The sequence below is a fragment of the Phaenicophaeus curvirostris genome, chromosome Z, assembly GCF_032191515.1.
Source record: "Phaenicophaeus curvirostris isolate KB17595 chromosome Z, BPBGC_Pcur_1.0, whole genome shotgun sequence".
Lineage (NCBI taxonomy): Eukaryota > Metazoa > Chordata > Aves > Cuculiformes > Cuculidae > Phaenicophaeus > Phaenicophaeus curvirostris.
In genome coordinates this window covers 39,375,066-39,397,750 of record NC_091431.1, presented here as the reverse complement: position 1 = coordinate 39,397,750, position 22,685 = coordinate 39,375,066, and the positions used below count along the sequence as shown (strand labels likewise).

Here is a 22,685-nt window from a genome sequence, read left to right as displayed (position 1 = left end):
TTCTCAGCATTGCTGCATAAGCTAGCAAATCGCATGTAAGGCAGTGAAAGGCAGGAAAGTTTTTTTCCCACATTATTGCTGGCGTGTGGTAGCGATCTGCCCTGTGAATTGAAAGACTTTATACTGAAAACTAATCATACATGAAGGAACCAAGGGATGGAATTTATTTGGCTAATGTTTTTTATCTACTGGACCTTATAGCTGGCAAGCTGACTTCCAGATTTTTCAAGGGAACTCCACCTGCTTTGGTAATAAGTTTCTTACACACTTAAAGTGTCGTATGTATCTCACATCTGTAGATACCTCTGGCAAGTGTATTTGCTATTGCTACTTACAATACCTGAAATTACATGAGTTGGTGGAAGTGAAGAAGTAAAGATGTTTTTCTGCTTTTTTCAACTGTTTTCTACATGCATTAGCCACACTTCATCCAGTCACTTCCCCTGCTATGGATATCAGTTATGTGTGCTTTTCAGGGACCATGGACCAGCACAGCAACTGTGGGATCAGCAGCTCCACAGAAGCTCCACACAAGTCCCTTTTACCAGAAAATGCCTACGTATGTAGAGAGTAACTTATCTCAGAGAATCACAGAATGTTCGGGGCTGGAAGAGACCTCCAGAGAGGCTCCACTGAAGCAGGTTTACCTAGATCAGGTTGCACAGGAAAGTGAATATGTCCGGAGAAGGAGACTATACAACCTCCTTGGGCAGCCTGTTCCAGTGCTCTGTCACTCTCACAGCAAAGAATCTTTCCCTCATGCTTTCCTCATGTGTTTTTCTCATATCATCACAGATTTTGTGGTCAACTTCACCATGAAATTGGGCTCACAGGGATAATGCTTTGGATATCTGTTACCCTAAAGAACACTTCAAAATTCTAATAATTACTCCTGCGAATCAGAACATTATTAAAAGGTTGGAGTATTGAACCCAGCAGGCAGCTAACAGTCACCTAGTCACTTGCTTTGCCCATCTCACTGGGATGAGGGAGAGAACTGCGGGAAAAACTTGTCAGCTGAGATAAAACCAGCTTAATAATAAAAGGGATAAAACCCATCGCAACCAAGTGATACATAGGCAACTACTCATCATAACCCATCTGCAGACCAACACCCAGCCACTCTTCAAGCAACAGCAACTTTGGAGAAACTTCCTCCCCCAACTTTAGCATGATGTTATATGGCACGGGATATCTATTTGGTCAGATGGGATCAGCTGCACCAGCTTGTGTCTCCTTCCAGCCTCCTGTCCACCATCAACCTCCTGGCGTGAGGAGGCAGTGTGAGTAAAAAAAGAAGGCCTTGATGGAGTGCAAGAACAGTTCAGTAACAGCTAAAGTACTGGTTAGCAGTTTTGGTCACAAATCTAAAACATAGCACCAAATGGGCAGCTCTTGAGAAAATCAACACTGCCCTAATCAGATCCAGTCCAAGCTGGTATAACTATGAAAAATAAACCATGAAAAATTCTTAATCAGGACTACCCATGTTCCTAGACTACCATGACTAAAACCAAGAAACACTAATGCCTTTGGCTTTTATCACCCTAAATTCATGCCCATGAGCCTGTTCTGTTACAGATACATTCTGTACTTAGATACTTTTATCTTCCATTCCGCACCTTTGTTTCACAAGTCTTTGTATGGCAGTACATTATCAGCAACTGTTTATTCTGACTCATGTTTTTCATCCAGACTGACACCAATGCATGTGTCAGCTGGAGAGATTTCAGGTGATTGATCAAACTCCTTTTACTTAGAAATCTACACACAAAAAAGAAATATTTTGTATCTGTTCTATTGAAATCACACCCAAACAGAAATGAAAATTATCTTACGAATACAAGAATGCAGATGTGGACTTTCATGTTCAGACAATGTGGCAAGAAAAGTAGTCTACTGAATCACCTACAAACAGTCTGGGGAAAAACTTTTAAGTGAAAAAATTTATGCTTTCTTGAAAAGAATATTGACAGATGCAAGGATCCTAAGGTCAGAAGGCAAAAAAGAGGAACAAGACAGTGATGTGCAGATAGATAACAGGTCTTTACCCAATCTGCATATTCCATTTTGAATAGTAGATGACTGCTGTAACAACATATTAAAGAAATGACTATTTTATAACTCTGCATCTCAACCATATTCCAACTCAGAGACATATTTCCTACCTGTTTTGAATTCTGAGTACAATTTCAATTGCACTGTGCAAGATATGTACTACGCTTAATCCTAAATTTTATTTTATGCTGTTCTGCATTAAACTGACTTCACATTTCTCTTTAGAGCTGTATTTCAATGAATGAAGGAACTGTTGAAAGAAGTTCAAGTTCTACTCTTATCTGTGCTGATAATTGCTTTTTATGAAGCTTCTACCATTGGTTCAGCAAGTGCAAGGTTTGCTCCTAATTGGAAAAGGGGTTTCACTGTAAGAATTCTAATTCTTACACACTCACTAACTGCAGAACAAGTTAGTAGCTTGTTAGTTCTTCTGATGTTTACGGAGTGTTAAGAAGAGTAGTGCAGTGATGAAAGCCTAGCCTGAAAGGCAAAGTAAGACATGCCTTCTCATTACACTCTCTTTAGCGCTCTTTGACATCTCTAGCCACCACCCTCACCATACCATGAGTTAGAGAAGTGAACAAGCCAAAGCCTCTACTTCAGTTTGCTGAAGTCAGAGATTTTATGATTGCTTTGGGACTCTATGGCAATACAAATAAATTTCAAAGCAGGTTAAACTTTTGTAGCATAGACCACAGATGGAGAAAGTACATCTGCGATAGATATGCATTGGTTTACTTCTGCATCTGAATTTCCCCACTTTGATTGCTTTCCTCCAAGAAAGAAAAGTAACTTGCCTTCAAGAGAGCAATATGACTTTTCTTAAAATGTCAAATGTAATAATTTGACCATGTATCTTTTATAAAATTACACAGTAAAGTAGGCCAGAAAAAATAAGCCTACATACAGTAATGAACCTACACAGATGTGTATTTTTTAATTTACAAGAAAAAAAATCTGAGAGTTTTACCCTGAAAATGCCTTACAGAAACTTATGCTAATTCCATTAAGACATTTGTTTACAGCCTCAGTTTGCAGAGTTCAGCTGTTAATTGCATGATATTTAAAAGAATGCTTCAATTAAAAAGCTTTTGAAACTATTCACAATCACTTCATCAAACTTCTAATTAAAGGTCTGTTTTTCATGCCACACCCAATAGTAAAGGGGGAATCAATACTATGTGCATGTATGGGTTTTCTGAAAAGTCTCAATGAACCACATTTCGCATGGCCATTGGCTGAGCAGCTGACTACTGTGAAATCAGCTGGGAAAGCCAATTAACCACACACACACAGTGTGGATTCACTCTTTAACTTTGTCAAACACCTACAATATTTGAAAAGAGGACAAAAAATAGAAATACATTTGTTCTTTCAAATGCTCAGCTATGGACCTGTATGTATAAATGTATGCAACTTGAAACTGGTCTACCATTTTACCAAATCAAAATTTGCCTGCTATAGTTGTAGACTCCTCCTAAGTCCAAAAACTCAAAATACAGATGCATACTTAGAGGAAATATCAGCTCCAACAAAAAGATCATCTGAAAAAAACCTTTCATTTATAACTCTCAATAAAAAAAAAGATTTCAGGAAAGTGAATGCCACAAATACTGTAACTATCAAAGTCTATATCTCTCCTATTGTTGATTTGAATTGGAAGGCAAGATCTGACTCATCATTATCAATTATTTACATAAAAGAACTAGAAGCTGTTGCACAACACTTCATAACGTCATTTTGTTTGTGAGCTCGTTGTCTGGTACTTCAGTAATTAGAAACAGGAAGAAGGCTTTCCTGTAGTGTTGTGGTTAAATGTTTGGAGAATATGAGAGTCTTATCCATTACAAAAAGGAAGAGTCCTGCTCCTCAAACAGTTAGGTGGTGAGAAACACCGCTCAGCAATTGACACCAAGGTAGTGTAAAAGGGCTTTTCATCTTAGAGCAACTGAATTTTGGCTGATCTTAGTTTTTATTCATTCCTCTGTTTGACTTCTGCTGCTTTGAATGACTACTCAAAGAAATGTATTTTCTTTGGCTTTCAAAAAATTATAAGTCATACCACTTGTGGACTTTGGAGGGGGTTATGTAATACAGTGTGATAATACAATGAGCAGACTGGAAGAGTTTACCAAAATGACAATTTTTGGCAGTTTGACAAAACTTTGATTAGGGTATTTTCCACTACTGAAGTTGTAATCTGGATCAAAAGTCTACTGAGTCAAGCCCTGTAGTCCAATGAAATTTTCATTTTTCATTTTCTCATCAATATGAAATGCTCTTATAAGGGACTGGCCATAGAGACCAAGGATGAGGGTGCTTTTTGTGGGTGAGTGAATCAGCTTGAAAATGACTGTATCTTCTCTAGCCTAGATAATTTTCCTTAGCTATTAGCAATTCTGGGTTCTCATTTACTGTCAGAAAGCTTCAAATGAAAACAGGTTTAATTTTGAAGCAGGAAAACATGAGATTTTCAAAACACCCAACACAAACATGAGATTTTCAAAACATCCAACACTTAGCCTGTTTCATGTTTTTATATTTTTTAATGCAGATCTTATCACTCCCCATAGGTTAAAAAATTGTTTTAGATTAAAAGAAAAAACATTATCAAATGCATGATGTGGTGGGGATTCAAGAGCCATGTTCCAACAACATTTTATTTTTCAAGGAAAGAAAGATCTCCTCTAAAAATTTTTACACAAATACATGAAGTCCTTCAGTCCTTTCTTGAGAGAAATAAAGGATGTAAGATGATTAACCCTGGAAATACAGCCACCTGAAGCACAAACATGTTCACTGGGTAACAGTACACAAGGCCAGTTAACAACTGAGAGATAAAGTGAAGAATATTATACTCCAAATGAATCTTTAAAATTATCCTACTTCAGCTCAGAACAGTTCTGCAAGCTGCAATGTTTATCTCCTTTACTTTCATAATTTTACATGAGGACTACAGGAACTGGCAAGCAACACAGGTCTAATACCTCATGATCACCGTGCTGTATCTTGTCCCTAGGCATTTGATCGTGTCACTAGATTGTAATTAACTTGGAGGCAAGGATGAATCACTAACACTGTTCCCTGTAAAATGTGGCAGTCTTACTGTAAGGTGACTGAACTGTACTTCATTATTAAAATCTGCTAAAATCACAGTGCAACAGGATATGGCCATAAGGGTGAAGAATTTTAAATCTGAATAGAACTAAACTACAATAAATCAGGATTGCAGTCTCTGACTTCAGCTTCTACACTGACAACCTCTGGCTGTTTTGTTCAGACCCTGAGTTTCATAAATGCACACCAGTTAATAGGGAACAATCTAAAATCTGCAGCTTCCTAACAATAGTAACCAAACTTCATTAAATTTGCCGTGACACGGAGATACAGTGACATTCATTCATTGGTATCTGTAATTAATAATACCACACTCAGAGTAAGCATTTGATCTATTGATCTGAAATACATACACATACTAAGCTAGTTTTCTACTTTAAATTACCTTCTTATTAAGAAAGATTTATCTGCTACCAGAGATGCTTCGCTGCCATTAGACAGACCTCTCTCTGCCAGACAACACCACCAGTGAATCCTTCAAATTTTAATCCTCCAGAGGCTAAAGAAAGTCAAGATGAAAAGTTAGAAAAAGAGCAGACAAAACGAAGATTTGCTCCAAAAAAAGCGTCTTCCTGAGAGCTGATATCTTGCTCCAGCTTATCTCCAGCCTCCTTCCAGAGCTTAATCACTCACTTTCCCAGGTCCTCCCTGCAGCTCTGAGTCTTAACATCTGCAGTTCAGTCCTGTTTGAAAGTCTTGGCCAGGCACATGCAAAAAACATAGCAACTAGTCTAAAAATATTGCCAAGGTCTTTTTTCTATTGTTTGCCAGGGTCTTTTTTCTATTGTTGTGACTAGCCATCTGACAATAGAACTGTTTTTTACATAAAAGATGAAGCACAAGATGGTGCAGCAGTGCTTTTCAGTACAGCTTATCTTCCCTCCAGTTTGGTCTGCAGCACATGATACAGCTAATTTCAAAACAATAGCAACAGGTGCATAGTGGCAATCAAAATGCACAAACTATAGATAACTTTAGTTGTCATTACTCCTTCCTATCACTTTGCTTCAGTGGGAACCTTTTTGAGACGGTCTTTCAAGCCACCAATGAGACTTCAGGTTCCCTGTGTTTGACTGTGGTCAGCCCTTCAGATATCTGTTCTGAATAGTGTCACAGCAGTCAAGGAAGCTTTTCATTTTTACAATATTGAACATCCAGCAAGCAAGAGAAGCCAATCTGCCTGTCAAATACCTAGTGTCTATTCTGAATCAATGACTCAGAACATACTACAAGTCTTTGACATAAGCAGACAGTATAAACTAGCAGTTTGTCAGTCTTGGAAGAAAATCAAGGCTTCGGCATTCTATTGAGAATCTACGTTAATGTAACTGACAAAAGTAATAATGAATTGGAATAGATGCCACAGAGAAAAATGTCAATATATTGGATCAAGTAGGACTGAAACTCCTTAACTCATTAACATTTTCACTGCTATGATAAAAGATGCAAAGTTGTCCAGATATTGCGAAGCTTAGATATAAGTAGCTTGTGCTTCTTAGGATTTTAGAACAGTAAAAATTATTCTTTTCCCAAAATATTACACTCATTAAAAATAATTTAGAAGGTTATTCAAATAAGTGATTTATGTAGTGGGATGCATCACCGAAAAATGTTGAAGAGGCATCCAAAAAGTGACTCAATATCTACAAAACAGAAAAGACAGTTAACTTTAACTTTTTCTTACATAAAATCAGTAAGAACTGCATTAAAGCCAATCGGTACTATTTAAAGGAGTTTTTTTAAAAGGTCCTTTTGTTTTATATAAGCACCAGTCAGCAGAACAAGGCCTAAGCTTTAAACTACCATCCCCAAGAAATTCCTGATGAAAATAAAACACTCTTCTCTTTTTGGTTGCGCTAGCAAAATGTTTTAATATTATGAACATTTCTGTTTTATTCTTGATGCTATACAATGAGTAGAGTACCATTCAGTGATCTCACCTGCATTCTGTCAAAGGACTTGTGGCTGATAATGCCTAGCTGTTTCAACATAGATGTTTACAGGTCATGGTGGAATAAAAGAAAAGGAATAAAGCAGCCGTAGCCCACAGTAAATCAAACCAAGATGCTTTGCATAGCAGGAATGACTTCATCCACAGCTGACTGTTGTCTTTAGCTTCTGAGCAAAAGGAAGCTCTAGCATAGGCCTGTACCGTTTACAAGCTTCATGATTTGTTGCCAATTTGTAGAAACCAAACTAAGTTTCTGGCAGAATTCCTACATACCATAGTAGTTAAAGAAACTATCGTCCCACCCTGATTTTGACTACAAGCCTTGAAAGATTAGCCTAATGTTTCTTTCTATGCTCCTATTCTCCTTAGCTAATAGAAGATTCAATGTAAAAGTTAAAAAACATAATTCTAGAAAACGCCACTCTGGTTATCTACTGTTGCTTTCACAAATCTCCAGTTAATTTTTTCTCATTCCTTTTTCCTCATAAATAAGCCTCAGCAACAGAAAGACTTTATTACTAATTAAAAGAGAAAAACTAACAAACAGATCCAGTACCCTGATGTCTAACAGCTGCATGCACAGTTGCCCAGAGACACCTGCTTATTTTTACAGCAATTCTTTTTACTCTTTATCATTCCACTCCTTAAGGTTGGTTTATAAAATGAGGCAGAATGAACTAGATCATTTGTGAAACAATTGCGCATTTGTACATTCCGCCTTTACTTGAAGACACAAATCACCATTACACAATGTTGTCTAGTTGCTGTAGCAGGATGCAGGAATCAACCAAATCGATTTTGCACATTATGAAGTTTTAGAAAAATATGGCTTTCAGAATGTTCCGTGATTGCAGTTACCTCAACTTCCAGGCACAACTTGAGTATTCAGTGCCAAATGATCACATATGCTGGATAATAAGAATTCCTGCCCCAATTTCTGAAGATATTTTGCAACATAAAAATATAAACAGGCTACTAGTAGTCCTTTTTAGTACCTATATAGTTATTTAAATCTGTTGAGACCAGCGGGAACTAGCGAATGAAGGGCTCCACCCCAGAAGCTGAAAGTGCTGTGGTGCTGCTAACCAGGATCAGTCTATCAGCTAGCTGAAAATACTGAGCCTCTAAATGGAGGCTAGGCTTCCAAGTAACCTTACACTGAAAGCATGCCTCGTGTATCCTCTGTATCCAAAAGCTGACTGTACACTGATGCTGTACCTTCCAATAACATGGACAAAGATCAGTAGAGGAGAGCAACTGCCCTCCCATAACCACATCTCACTGCAGGACCTTAGGGGCTGGGCAGTGAGACTATTCAACAGAGGCAGGGTACAAAATCTCAGATCCCCTAGACCGAGGGGAGCAATTAGTCATCCAGTTTTGTATCCCATATAAAACTCTAACAGAAAGCAGCTTCCCTTCTCTGGACATGCTTTATAAGAAAATGATGACTTAAAAAAAGAAAGGACTCAGATATGATTCACAGCTGGAGGTATATGGCTCCTTGCAGCACCTACGAGAGTTTATCCCTGAAGGTGCACCTAAACTGTGAAGCCTCCAAGCATGCCCTTCCATGCCTCAACATCAATTACAGCAGCATCTTCATGATGTATCCCCAAAATGTGTGTGGGGATGGGGGCAGGAGCAGCAGGACAGAGAGTTGTACTGTGATGCAAACTGGCAGCTTAGCTGAGGATTATTTGCAGAGAGCCAGTCTGACTGTCACATCTTGTCTTGAAACTCCATGGAGGACACTATTGGCAACTGCCTGACCATCACACTCAGTTCTGTATACAATAGTTGTATGCACCTGGAGCACTGTCATACAGACACCTTAGTTCATTGAAATTGGCATTGCCAGTGAGACATTCAGGCTGTGTTTCATCTTCCCCACTTGTGCCTGTCTCACCTTCCTCTAACCTCAGGTTAAGCTGAATAACGTATCTACCTGACCTGGCTGAAAATGGCTTTTGTGGCTGTTGCTGTTACTGCATTTCTCCATGTGATTCAGTCTGAAGAGCTGCACAACAGCTGGGTAAAGGACGAAAAAGCAAACATGAGGTAAGGAGTGTGGGTACCTACCTTTTTGTAGTGACCAGGTACCCACAGTTTTCTTCTTCAGCACTTTGTAGGTGGCTATAATATACACACCTAACTCAAAGCCAGGGCTGATGCTGAAGTGATCAGTTGTAGAATCATAGAATCATGGAATCATGGAATGGTTTGAGTTGGAAGGGACCTTAAAGATCATCTAGTTCCACACCCCCTGCCACGGGCAGGGACACCTCCCACTAGATCAGCCTGCCCAAGACCCCATCCAACCTGGCCTTGAAAACTTCCAGGGATGGGGCAGCCAAAGCTTCCCTGGGCAACCTGTGCCAGTGCCTCACCACCTTCATTGTGAAGAAATTTCTCTTTATGTTTAGTCTATATCTGATCCTCTCCAGTTCACAGCCACTCCCCCTAGTCCTATCACTACATGCCTTTGTAAAAAGTCTCTCCCCAGCCGAGGATACTGTTAGCGTTCTGGGATGCAAGAGTGCATTGCTTGCTCATGTTGAGCTTGCTATCAATCAGCACACTCAAGCCATTATCTGCAGGGATGCTCTCAATCTCATTATCCCCCATCCTGTATTGAAACTGCAGATTGCCCTGACTCAGATGTATGACCTTGCACTTGGCTTCTTGAACCTCATGAGGTTCACACAGGCCCACTTCTCCATATTGTCCAGGTCCCTCTGGATGACATCCCATCCTTCCGGTGTGACAAGTGCACCACTCAGCTTGGTGTCATCTGCAAACTTGCTGAGGGCGCATTCAATCTCACTGTCAGTATCATTGATGAAGACATTAAACAGCACTGGTCCCAGTACGGAACCCCGAGGGATTCTACTTGTCATGGATCTCCATCTAGACACTGAGCTGTTGACCTCTACTCTCTGAACGCGGCATCAAACAGTCGACCCATCAAATCCAGATATCTCCCATTTAGAAAGAAGGATGTTGTGGGGGACCACGTCAAAGGCTTTACGGAAGTCCAGATAGATTATATCCATACCATGTCCACTGAGGTGGTCACACCATTACAGAAAGCCACTAGGATAGTGACACAGGACTTGACTGCCGTGAGTTTTCAAATATCATCAAGAGTGCCTTGCAACCACATCAGCCAGTTCCCTCAGGACTCTGGGATGCATCTCATCAGGTCCCATAGACTTAGATATGTTCAGGTTCCTCAGGTGGTCACGAACCTGATCCTCCTCTACAGTGGGAAAGACTTTAACCCCTGGTCCCCATCTTGTTGTCCATTGACCAAGGAGGGGTGAGGTTAGTGGTTATCAGTGAAAAGTGAAGCAAAAAGCTTGTTAAGTACCTCAGCCTTCTCCTCATCTGTTGATATGAGTTCACCATTTTCATTCATCAGTGGAGGGATGCTCTCTTTAACCTTCCTTATCTGATTGACTCACCTGTAGAAGCCTTTCTTGTTAGTCTTCACCTCCCTTGCCAAGTGCAGCTCTAGCAGCACCTTAGCCTTCCTGACCCCATCCCTACACAACCAAGCAGCGTCCCTAGACTCTTCCCAGGTTCCCTGACCCTGCTTGCACAGCCTATGTAGTTCCCTCTTGCTCTTCAGTTTAACCAGCAGGCCTCAATTCAGCCACGCTGGTCTCTTCCCTGCTCTGCCTGATTTCCTACATCTGGGGGCTGAGCACTCTCGCACTTTATGGAAAGCATCCTTTAATATTTGCCACCTCTTTTCTGTTCCCTCATCCCTCAGGACTGTTTCCCAGGGTGTCCTACTGACCAGCTCCTTGAAGAGCTGAAAGTCTGCATTCCTGAAATTTCCTGATGACACTCCTCTCTTGCCCCATGTCCCTTGGGCCCTTGAACTTCACCAGTGCATGATCACTGCAGTCCAAGCTGCCTCTGAGCTTGACATCACTGATGAGTTCACTTGTATTAGTGACCATCAAGTCCAGTATTGCATCCTCTCAGGTAGGGGCCTCTATTACTTGTGTTAAGAAATCATATTCAGTGCACTCTAGAAGGCTCCTGGATTGCATACAGCTTGCCGTGCTACTTTTCCAGCGTATGTCAGCATGGTTGAAGTCATAAAAATTAATTGTTGCAGCATGGTAAGTGGCAATGCCTACAAACTCTGGGCTGTAAAGGACTTATTTTCCTACATTGCTACTCCTGTTTTCAGGTAACTAGCATGTTTATAAACCTTACCTCTAGCCCTGAGATCTCTCATAAGCCAAACTAAGGATTTCTTTTGTTAGCCATCAAACATTTATTGCACATTTGCTGATTCTGACCTTTCTACACCAGTGACAAGATACCTCTAAACCAATGGCACATTATTTCCTCAATGGTAAGAAAAATACAAGGCTTTGGAATGAGCAAGAATTGATAAGCTTCTTTATTCATTCTTCTGTTTTGGTGAATGTGTCTCTTGAGGATATCTCTTGACAACTTCAGTGCAGTATTAGCATTTTCTATTCAAGCATCTAGTTCCGAAATCCTCTCCTTGCCACTAACTTAACTGAGCACTGCAGCAAGTGGGTCTATAACATTTGTTCTTTTTTCTTAATCTAAACTACTCTGCATGTGCAGAATGTTTGCCTCTGTATAAAAACAGGATGAGAACATATGCCTAATCACTATCCCTGGAGGTACTTAAAAAATGGGTAGGCGAGGTGCTTATGGACATGGCTTAGTGGCAGATAGGAATGGTTGGACTCAATGATCCAAGAGGTCTTTTCCAACCAGGTGATTCTATGATTCTCTGATTCTAATGGGCAAAAAGGAAAGAAATGGGTCTTGCATATACTCATTCCTAGACAAAAATATTTGACATCATTTAAGAAGCATCAAATAAGAACAACTGAATGAGAACACAGGCCAAGACTGCAGTCCCAAATAAATAAACTACTATTATTACTTAAATTAATACCTACATATGAAGTTTCTATGTTCAACAGTATTTCTAGTCATCACAACTAAGACATGTATGTGTATGTACAGTTATTTGTACAGCTTCTGTGAGTTAAATTCTTACTTATTTCTTTCTTGGTCTACCAGGCAGGATCAGATTGACTGAGCACATCTCAGCTTTTACAGTTATTTCACCCTGTTGCTGAAAGTAGCTACGGCAGCTCATTGAGATTCACCGTAAAACAAGTAGATCTATATGCAGCAGGCAGCTATGCACAACAAGGCCCTTGTTCTTCAACATGTCCATGTTGTCTATTGTTCCCTGCTGTTTCAAAGAAGGTGTTGACCAGAAGAGGATTCTCCCATCGAAGTGTGATCCAAAATTGCTCCAATTGTTTTCTCCTGTCAAACCAACCTTCAGTTTTGCTGCTGACTCCCAGCTCACACTTTCTACACTCTTCAGGAAAAAGTACATGGGATTGTAGAGAAGAGACACCACCAGCCCAAAACCACTTAAGCTATGCAAAGGATGAATTTTCATCTTTTGTGCAGGCAAACAATACTACATACTTTCCACATTTAATTAAAAAAACAACCAAACCTCAAGATAACAAAATGCAAAGCCAGCACATTGACAGCTAGAAGGATTGTCCTTCTTCTAATTCATGCAATTCCACACAAATGTATTTATTTCTGCCAAGTACCTCGTTAGAAGAATGTTACCAACCAATAACTGCCCTGAAATATGGAGGGGGAAAAGTGGCCTGCTTCCAGAGGTGAGGTGTCCCAGTGTCTCCCCCAGCCTTCACGACAGTACATCCAAAGAGCAAAGTTGGAATGACAAATATTGGGAAGCTGAGCTTCGAAGGAGAAATACATTATTCAATCAATCATGTCACACATATATTATAATCCAACAGAACAGTCACCTCTGCGTTTATACATATATGCACATGTAAAATCTCCATCACTTTAAGAGACTATTAGACAAATAAAACCAAAACCAAACCAAAAAGCCCTCAATTAGCTATTTCTTCAATACACAAAGTCTATAAATCTCAAGAGAGTCAGAAACCAAGCCAGTTGTCACACATAATAATCCCTAAAACTCAATGACATAATATCTGAGAAAAGTAAGAGTCACCCCTTATATCCTGCATCCCAAAGGGATTGAAAATGATTCATTTCACATGCCCAGAGCTCTCAAACTAATTTTTATGTTTTTGGATGGCTCCAAATGCTTTCAAAGAATAAGCATCATAAAGTGTGCATTGAAGACACATAAATACATATTGTAGAAAGATTTAAATATAAATCCCACTGCTTTATGAGGATTCAAGTTTCCTATACTTCCATAAAAGAACTGGTATTCTTCTCCTTGATGAACTGAATTGAAAATGTCATCAATGTCACAGTGCCTTACTTGTTCTCGTTGCTGGCATCATATCGAGGCATAGGGTCAAAATCATTTCCATTGACATCAAAACTGGCCTGTGAATCCTGTAACCAACAGGAGAAAGGAAACCAATTTCTCGTTAATTAACCTTTGGCTCAAGTGGCCTATGCATTTTTCAGCAGTTACTACAAGAGGGTAATTACATTAACTAACATTGCTCCGCTTTTATGATGACTGCATGTTTTAGAAAAGGATTATATATCCAATATTTATGGGATTTACATATTTTATTTTATTTTTGGAAAAGGATAACAAATGCTCTGAAAAAGTATAGTTCCAGCATCAGAGGGGAAATAGAAAGCGGTATTTCGTTAAATCAGAAGACTACATTTCTTTTAGGAAACTTTTGGAAGTTAATGAAGTTCATTCTCAAAATTGGGATTTTGCTAAATGTTTCAAGATTGAAGAAATCTTCTGCAAAATGATGACTGAAATGTCAGTCATAGTTTTAAAGAATAAGAATGATATCATTTTTTAAGAATATTGTTATGAAAACACAGCTTGAAATGCAACATAAAATGCATTCCCATTTCCCAAGGAGTGTAACTCTTTCAAATATTTGCAAGATATCTCCATGTTTTTGTTTCATATTTCACATTTACCAGGTTTCTTACAGTGAAAATAGTTTATAGAGTAAATAGCTGCTGGTTTGTATGGCTCCCATTAATCGATGTGGTAGCATGTGGTGTGTTGACATAGCAAGCAGCTTTTTTTAATCTCTTCTTTGTTCAAAACCAGTTACCACATCAACCTCAAATATTCCTGTTTGCAGCCACACCAGCAATAATCTGACATATAGAAGGCATTTGTCATCTAACAAGCAATGTGTACTGCTTTTTGGGAATTCCTTGTTGGTGTAAGGAAAGGGAGAGAGGAGGTGGTAACGGAATAAATAGCTGCTTTAAATTCAGTGGAAGGACAGTACTGGGATGAGGTGGCATATGATAGAATCCTGGTCATTCATTGAGGAGGTAAAATTATATTCAGTTTGTTTAAATAACTTAAAAGATTAAAATGAAAGATGTGGCATGCATTAGGCTCAATCATACATTGACAGATAGGGCAATTGCCTGCCACTTGTGTTTGTGCAGTCCTCCTCATGTATTTCAAAGCTAAGTTCCATGTGCAGCATGGGGAAGGATACATCTGTAAGCATGGTTAATTAAAAACAATCAGCTTTAAACTGTGGACATAACTGTAGTTTTGATGGGTTATTAAAGATGTTCTTGTCACCTTAATCTTTTCAGTGTTCTGTCAAGATGGTATGGTTGCTGGCAATAAGCCTGTGTTCAGGGCTCTTTTACAAGATCTATGTCTGTAATAAGTCTGAAGGAATATGTATGGTCAGCTTTACCAGTCCAGCTCAATTCAAATTTTTTTGTTTTCTTACCTCATGTGAACGTACATATTGCACACTTTATTTTAGAAAAATAGTAAGATCCTCAAGGTCATGTGCCTTCAAGTACTGCCTCCTCCCAAAGCACAGGACTAATCACCCCAGCAAAATGTGGCCCTGATTCTCTGAATGGCTTCAAATTCTGACACTAACACAAGAAGTGAGAGTCTAGAGGAGTGGCTTCTCCTCATGTTATACAATCTTTTCAAGGTATATTAAACCAATAATTTAATTATGATGAACCACAAGCAAACAGAAACCTCCTGAGGTGATATGAAACATGGTGCAGAAAAAAATGCTGTAACAAATTGTGAAGGGACCCACTGGAGTGAAGAGAAATTTACTAGAAAGACCCCAAAATATTCTACACCTGTTTTTAACTGAGTGAATCATAACAAGCCATGTTGTTTTCCTTTAATATTATTTCTAGCAGTAAGATAAATAACTTTGTAAGTAAATACACAGAAGCCTATGCCTAAAATTAGTCTTTGAGAAAACCTACTGTCTTGCTAGATAAATGCAGTAGCCAAAACCAGACTTTAGCCACACACATTAACTGAAAAGCAGTGTATTCCATCTCTAATTTCTGACAGTGTAAGGATATTAAGTAAAATAATTACAGAAAAGAGAAAAAAACATTTGATGATTAGTTCCAGTAGTTCAGAAATTCAGGACTCGGCTACAAGAGGCATCCAGATATTAAATATATTCACAGTGAAAATAGTCTTAATGAAAAGAATAGAAATTGCCAAAAGCTATCTTCTTCTCTCCCATTGGTATAAACATTCGAGGAAACCCTTATACTATTCTTCCTCCTTCCCTCCTTCCTCCCTCCACCTCTCCAGTAGCTGTAAATTTTTTCATATTCACAAATCTGAACTTCTGTGGATACTCACATAATTCTGCATTAAGTCTGGATGGTTTCTTTCGATGCCATCATCTAGGATGGTGACCACAACATTCTTTCCAGTGTAGCCTCTCTTCCAAGCACCTACTATATTCATATCTGACTGGCAATGGTGGGTGTTATCACTGCAGTGCTAGGGAGAGAAGAGGAGATAAAGAGGATAGATGTTGCATAGTAATGAGCACTGTGGGGTTGGAATACTATCCTACTTACATCAACATTACCATTTAAATTACCATAAGCATATTGATTTGCATAGCAAGTGTACAAAATCAACACCTTCATTTAGATAGGAAATAGTTTAAAAAGAAATGTCAAATTAAATGAAAACTGCTAGACTTCCTTATTTCACTTTCCGATTACTCTTCATGCTAAGCAATAGAAAAGAGAAGTGTCCAGCCATATTGAACCACTAGAAGCCATGTGTAAAACAAAGCAACTATTCCTGGCTGTTAAGCACATGCATTTGCAATGTACATTTGAATTATTTGAATTTTTTCAGAAAAGCAAACCATATGTGGATAAAAGTAGACAAATGCCTGTACAGAACTGGTCATGGAAACAAAACTTGCTTTTTGGAGCTTATATGTGCTGCGTAATTTTTTGACAGAATGTCTGGAAACTAATCCAGATTCATTTCTATCTACAAAAGAAGGCTTTTGGCAGGTTTTGTGCAATATCAGCAGGACATGAGCCACAGTTAAGAACCTGTAACCAAAACAACCCTCTGAAAAACTTGCAACTTAAGGTATCCAATGAATTGTAGATAGTTATATTGAGAACAGCCCAGAGTACAGCTTTCAGAGCAACTAAATACAGTGTGGTAGAGAAAGAAAGTTTGGAGTACACTAAAACTGAAAGCCTCTTCTTTGATATGAATGCATCCAGCTCATGTGGAGAAATCTGGCTTGCCATGGCAATGAGACATGACCCTCAGGTATTCATATGCCCCATTAGCGACCCTCAAACTTATACTCAGAACCACCTCACACATAAAAAGAGAATTGAATGACCCTCTTATTGGCAGCCTTTTTCCTCCACATTCTCCAGACTCAGACAGAGTAACAGGCAAAAAAAGTAAAATCAGAAGGGGTACAGGGGAGAGGAAAAGCAAAGAGTGGAAGGAAGCAAAAAGAAATTTAAAAAGAAATATTTATCATAGCAATAGTGTCCACAGGAGCATACTCCACCTCCCTCCCTTCCCTATTGCCTCGTGTTCCCATTTCAGACTCATGTTTTGGCACTCTACAAATTGTAAGGAGTATAAATATATTCAGAAGGATTCACTCTGCCTTGACTTAGTTCATCCCTCTCCTGCTGAACATGAGCACATTGAAGAACTGTTAGCCATGCTGGGTGCAAACTGGCTTCAGATTACTATTAAACCATAATTTTCCTCCTCCTTTTTCTCCACTTTACTGCCCTCTGCAAACTACAGAATTTAAGAGTAGTCATTTGCTGTTACTAAAGGGATTGAATCATTAGGCACTACAATATGAAGTCCCTCTCATGGCCTTTCCTTTGTGTCTGCAAGTATCTGTCTCTCTCTCTCTCTCTGAGTTCAGGGACATCTTCCAAGGTATGTATGAGGCAGGGTTAATGCTTTTGTTCTGTGTATTGCGTGTAAATGCTCACACTGCTGGTTCTAGGAAATTAATTACAGTCTAAACTTGCCATCTGTACACTGAGTAATGTACAACACATGAGGCATTCTAATGTACAAAGAAGGCGGGTAAAAATGTGTAATGTTTCCAAGTGTCTTTGCATTTTTCGGAAGTGTTACTCAATTAAGTTACAGAAAACACCTGCAAAAGCTATGAATATCATATCATATCATATCATATCATATCATATCATATCATATCATATCATATCATATCATATCATATCATACCACACCACACCACACCACACCACACCACACCACACCACACCACACCACACCACATCACATCACATCACATCACATCACATCACAATCATTCACATTTTGCTGATGTGAAGACAAGAAAACAAAAAAAACGTGGAAGCACCAGCCTACAGTCACAGAGTAAGCCCATGAGAGAGCTGCAATGGGCAGTCAGGATTCCTGACTCTGACCTCCAAATTTACTGGGCCATTACACTGCCCCTTCATTGCCTTCTCTGAAATACCAAAGGACTCTATGGCTGCTTTGCTTCCTGTCTCATCCTCTCTGCCTAGGGGATGAGCTTGTTGTTTTGCTTCCATGCCAGTGAAACCACTCAGGCTGAGCAAGCATATGGGTTTTTAATCCCTGACAAGCTCTTTGACTCTCCGCCAGAAGACCACTGCCTTTTCCCTTAATGATGCTGGCACAGCAACTTGCCCTCATTTACCGTACCTGAACTTCTGCTTTTGTGGTGGTGGCTGAAGTGGGCTAATTCATCAGCTGCTTGGCCACATGCAGGTATACAAACACAAGAGACATCTCTTGCTTTATTGCATGCTCTAATGATTCTCTCAAGAGATGTGCCAGATCAAATTGATATTCAAATTATCTCGCTGTGCTCCAAGACTGGACAGAAAGCTAGTCTAAACAATCTTTTGGTATAAAAGAAATTTGTGCCCATTCATAACTTCAGATCACAGCATATTTAACATATGGATACAGAACACAGAGGAGTATCCTAATCTGAGTTGTTCAACAGCAGTTGAAGGGTTCAGTTCTTCTGGTTAAAATATATAATATATTCTCAAATCCTATTAAAACCAGTATCTTAACTTTCTTTTCACCTCTGTTCCTTACTGTTCTTCTTCCTCTCAATTCTTTTTCAATCAATATTCTTCTCCCCCTGCTCCTAGTCTTGTTACTCTATTTCACTACTATCTTTTACCACTTAAGTCCCAGTTTTGCTTGGTTCAACATCTTACCTCAGATCCCTGTATTTTATAGAATCATAGAATCATCAAGTTGGAAAAGACCCACCAGATCACCAAGTCCAACCATTCCTATCAAACACTAAACCATGCCCCTCAGCGCCTTGTCCACCTGTCTGTTAAATACCTCCAGGGAAGGTGACTCAACCACCTCCCTGGGCAGCCTGTTCCAGTGCCCAATGACCCTTTCTGTAAAAAATCTTTTCCTAATGCTTAGCCTAAAACCTCCCCTGGCGGAGCTTGAGGCCATTCTCTCTTTGTCCTGTCCCCTGTCACTTGGGAGCAGAGGCCAGCTCCCTCCTCTCCACAAACTCCTTTCAGGTAGTTGTAGAGAGCAGTAAGGTCTCCCCTCAGCCTCCTCTTCTCCAGGCTAAACAACCCCAGCTCTCTCAGCCGCTCCTCATAAGGCCTGTTCTCCAGCCCCTTCACCAGCTTCGTTGCTCTTCTCTGGACTCACTCCAGAGCCTCAACATCCTTCTTGTGGTGAGGGGCCCAGAACTGAACACAGTATTCGAGGAGCGGTCTCACCAGTGCCAAGTACAGAGGGAGAATAACCTCCCTGGACCTGCTGGTCACACTGTTTCTGATACAAGCCAAGATGCCATTGGCCTTCTTGGCCACCTGGGCACACTGCTGGCTCATGTTCAGTCAGTTTAGTGTTCGATAGGAATGGTTGGACTCGATGATCCGGTGGGTCTCTTCCAACCTGGTTATTCTACGATTCTATGATTCTATCTTCTTAGCAGAGGGCTGTTATTTAATGAATTCGGAAGCACTGTTTCAATTTACAGTGTTTTCCAGAGAATAATAAAACATCTGTCATGATAATAAAAATTATGTAATCCTGAGTGACTGAATTTTATATCAATGAATAAGTACAGAATTTTATAGTTAATTTTTGATTCAATTTTCCTGTTCTCTCTTTTTAGACTAAAATCAGACTTTGCCATGGAAAACAAACTGTCTGCTTGCATTTTTTTATGAGATCTGTTAGTCTTTGAACTGTTATTTTTTTTTAATTTTAAAGGGAATACTTAAAAATGGGTTCATCTAATTCTCCCCCTCTCCAAGCAGATAAAGTAATTCTTAAATTCATAAATTTTCTGCATTGGTACCATGACTAGACAACTGCAGTAAACCAGCACTATTTCAATGTATACTGTTTTCATCTATTGCCTGGAGGATACCATCAAATGGTATAAGCAACCCTTTGCTCAGATACATAGAATTATGTTATTGATATTTTTAAAAGACATTCAAAGGATGAGGTTTTACTTCGGACTGGTTAACTTGAAAACTTTAATGATATCACCATTAGTATTTAAGGGAAAAAATCTGCAGCAAAGTTGAGACTCTTGAAATACATGGAGTAATGAAAAGGATTATAGTAAGACATATTTCAGATACTGAATTTTTCTCATACTTGAAATTCAAAGCTTATGAACATAAAACAACGAAAGAATCACTTAGACATCCTTGGATAGACAATTTGGAAGCTTGCCTTTGTGCAGTTAGCAAGCAGGCATAACATTAGAAAGGTTTTCTGTTTTGATATTTGTATGATGCTTTCAGTATCAGACATGGACCTGGATTCTCTTAGCTAATTCATGGAATTCTCATTATCTTAATGTTTCTTGTGTGCAGCACTAATTTTTGTGTTTGGAGCCTAGGTGTATCCATTTAGGGATCAATAATAAAATTGGACAATTAAACTCAGAAGTCAAGAATAATACCAATGGTCAAAATCTTTCAGAATTCCAGAGCTCAAAATCAAATTAAAAGAACAATGACCACAAAATTTTGCTCTGTCTTTTGCAATGACCGTTAGCCTATAAAACCAGAGTAAGAACAGAAGGTTATAATCCTGTTGCATGCACGCTATCAGAAATAGCATTCTGTGCCCTCTGAAAGTCTTCATGAGATACCTTGCATTAGTTTTCTCTAGGTTTTGAGTTACAAAGATATCTTTGAAAAGATCTTGCCAATATCTAGAGGATATAGAGAAACACAAGATGATAAGAAGAATGACATAACTGTCAAGACCAATTGTGAGCTGGCAGGTCCTGGATCTCATTTAGTGGAACATTACATATGCTTCTTGATCAAGGAAAGTTCTGAAATAGTAGTTCCCAGTCAGAGATTAGAAAACATAGACTCTTTCAGTACTGAAAGAAGGAGAAGGAGAAGGAGAAGGAGAAGGAGAAGGAGAAGGAGAAGGAGAAGGAGAAGGAGAAGGAGAAGGAGAAGGAGAAGGAGAAAATGAAGACAGTCTGCCTAGTTTAGCTAGAGTAGTAATTAAATGGTCTTTGGCACAAAGAAGAATAAGCAGCATACAGCCACATCTCTGCACTGGGGGTTTTGCCAACTACTCACCTGGGAGCATGGAGAAGACAGGAGAAGTTGCACAATATCACATATAGAGGGAGAAGGACAATCAAGGGTCTATGCATTGACCTTGATCAGGACAAGCAGGGAGAAGGGGGACACATGGGGCCAAGGAACAGATCCTAGCATTTTGTGGAACCATCTACCTATTCTGTGAAGGAAATGTTATGTGGGGCATTTGGTACTCTCAGCTGGCCCAGGCAAATGCACAGGTAGCAAAGGTTATCAGCTTTTAACTTTAGTAGAGGAGACATCCTGATGCTACACTCAGCTTTCTGAGGTAGTGTATCATGCAGTGTTCTAAGTTAAAACTTGCCAATTGTTCTCTTTTTTCCTGCAAAAAAAGAGAAATAATCCCTTCTCTTTATGCTCTTGATGTGATCCCATTTTAAATTGGAATGAAAGAAGTGAGCAGGAGGGTAATCAAGAGAGCAGCAAAGGTAGGCTCCTTATTCAAGTGGCTTGTGTAATGTAACAGAAATCCTGACAACATGCTTTGAAAGCATCATAACCTGTAAAGCTAATGAGACCTACTGAAATAAATCTTGAGGTTCTCTAGAGCAAGCACTTGGAAGCTACATTTTCTAAGGAGACTATTACAACAATGTTTCTTTCTAAAGCATTTCTCACATTTTTACTCTTTCCTTACAATAAACAGAAGGTGAAAGAATTTTTAGACAGAAAGTCTCCTTGCTGATTTTTTTTCTTAGACATAACATGGTATTTAGGGCAGGATACACAGCAATTGCTAACTCCGTAGGAAATTATTTTCTTCTGAGTTTCTGATAATTGCAGCATACAATATTTGTAAGCTATTAGCATGAGCAGGCAGACAATATAAAGTCTGATTCATCTCAAATACAAGACTTTTTTGCATTAAATACTACCTGACTTCTGGAGACATGCGTCACAGGCTTTTTAAAAACCTGTGTCTGTATCAGGCGAAATATCTCAAGAGTATGATATTAAATATTTAACAACAATTTATTGCTTGTGCAAATTCAGAAGGTTTAGTTAATGTACTTCAGGGATGAACTTGGTATTTGAGCTTCATTGATTCTTGAAGTTAACAAACAAAAATACACTTAGAGACCAATAATAGCAACCACAAACATATATTATTTTATGCCTGTTTAACCAATGAAGGACAACAGGAAATCAATATAAAAGAGCTTTTTCTGTACACAGGAGTACCCAATGGCTATAGTGAGACAAGAATAATTTAAAAGACTATATATATGGGGGTATGCAGTGAAAAATAAGGACCTCACAAATCTTACACTTTGGCTGTGATTACATTGTTATTCTTTCCAAGAATAGACTAATTCATAATGTGTTAAATTTGTATTCAAGACAATTCCATCACTCTTCCACAACTGGCACTTTTTAAAAGTCAGCACTAGTTGTTTTTCTGTTACCTGTGTGCTGGCTTAAGCATGAGTTAATTAAGGGAAGCCCTGTATGTCCATGTTCCACAGCGTGACAACAGCACAGACTTTTTAGGAGTGGGAAAGTCCTTGCTTCTAGACCTGCAGACAGCAGTGTTTCACTCCCAGTTGCAAGTTCTCAAACCTGAAAA

The 22,685-nt window shown here is 39.1% G+C and overlaps 1 protein-coding gene across 2 annotated transcripts in view; it reads right to left on the bottom strand.

Annotated features, from left to right (window-relative positions):
* The window catches only part of PCSK5 (proprotein convertase subtilisin/kexin type 5), a 245,073-nt gene that overhangs the window by 161,196 nt on the left and 61,192 nt on the right, over positions 1-22,685 (bottom strand). For both annotated transcript variants that reach the window (XM_069881190.1, XM_069881191.1), the window contains exons 4-5: positions 15,813-15,956; positions 13,488-13,564 (exon numbers count right to left, since the gene is read on the bottom strand). In XM_069881190.1, coding sequence (XP_069737291.1) covers positions 13,488-13,564; positions 15,813-15,956 — 221 coding nt within the window. The remainder of the gene's footprint in view (positions 1-13,487; positions 13,565-15,812; positions 15,957-22,685) is intronic.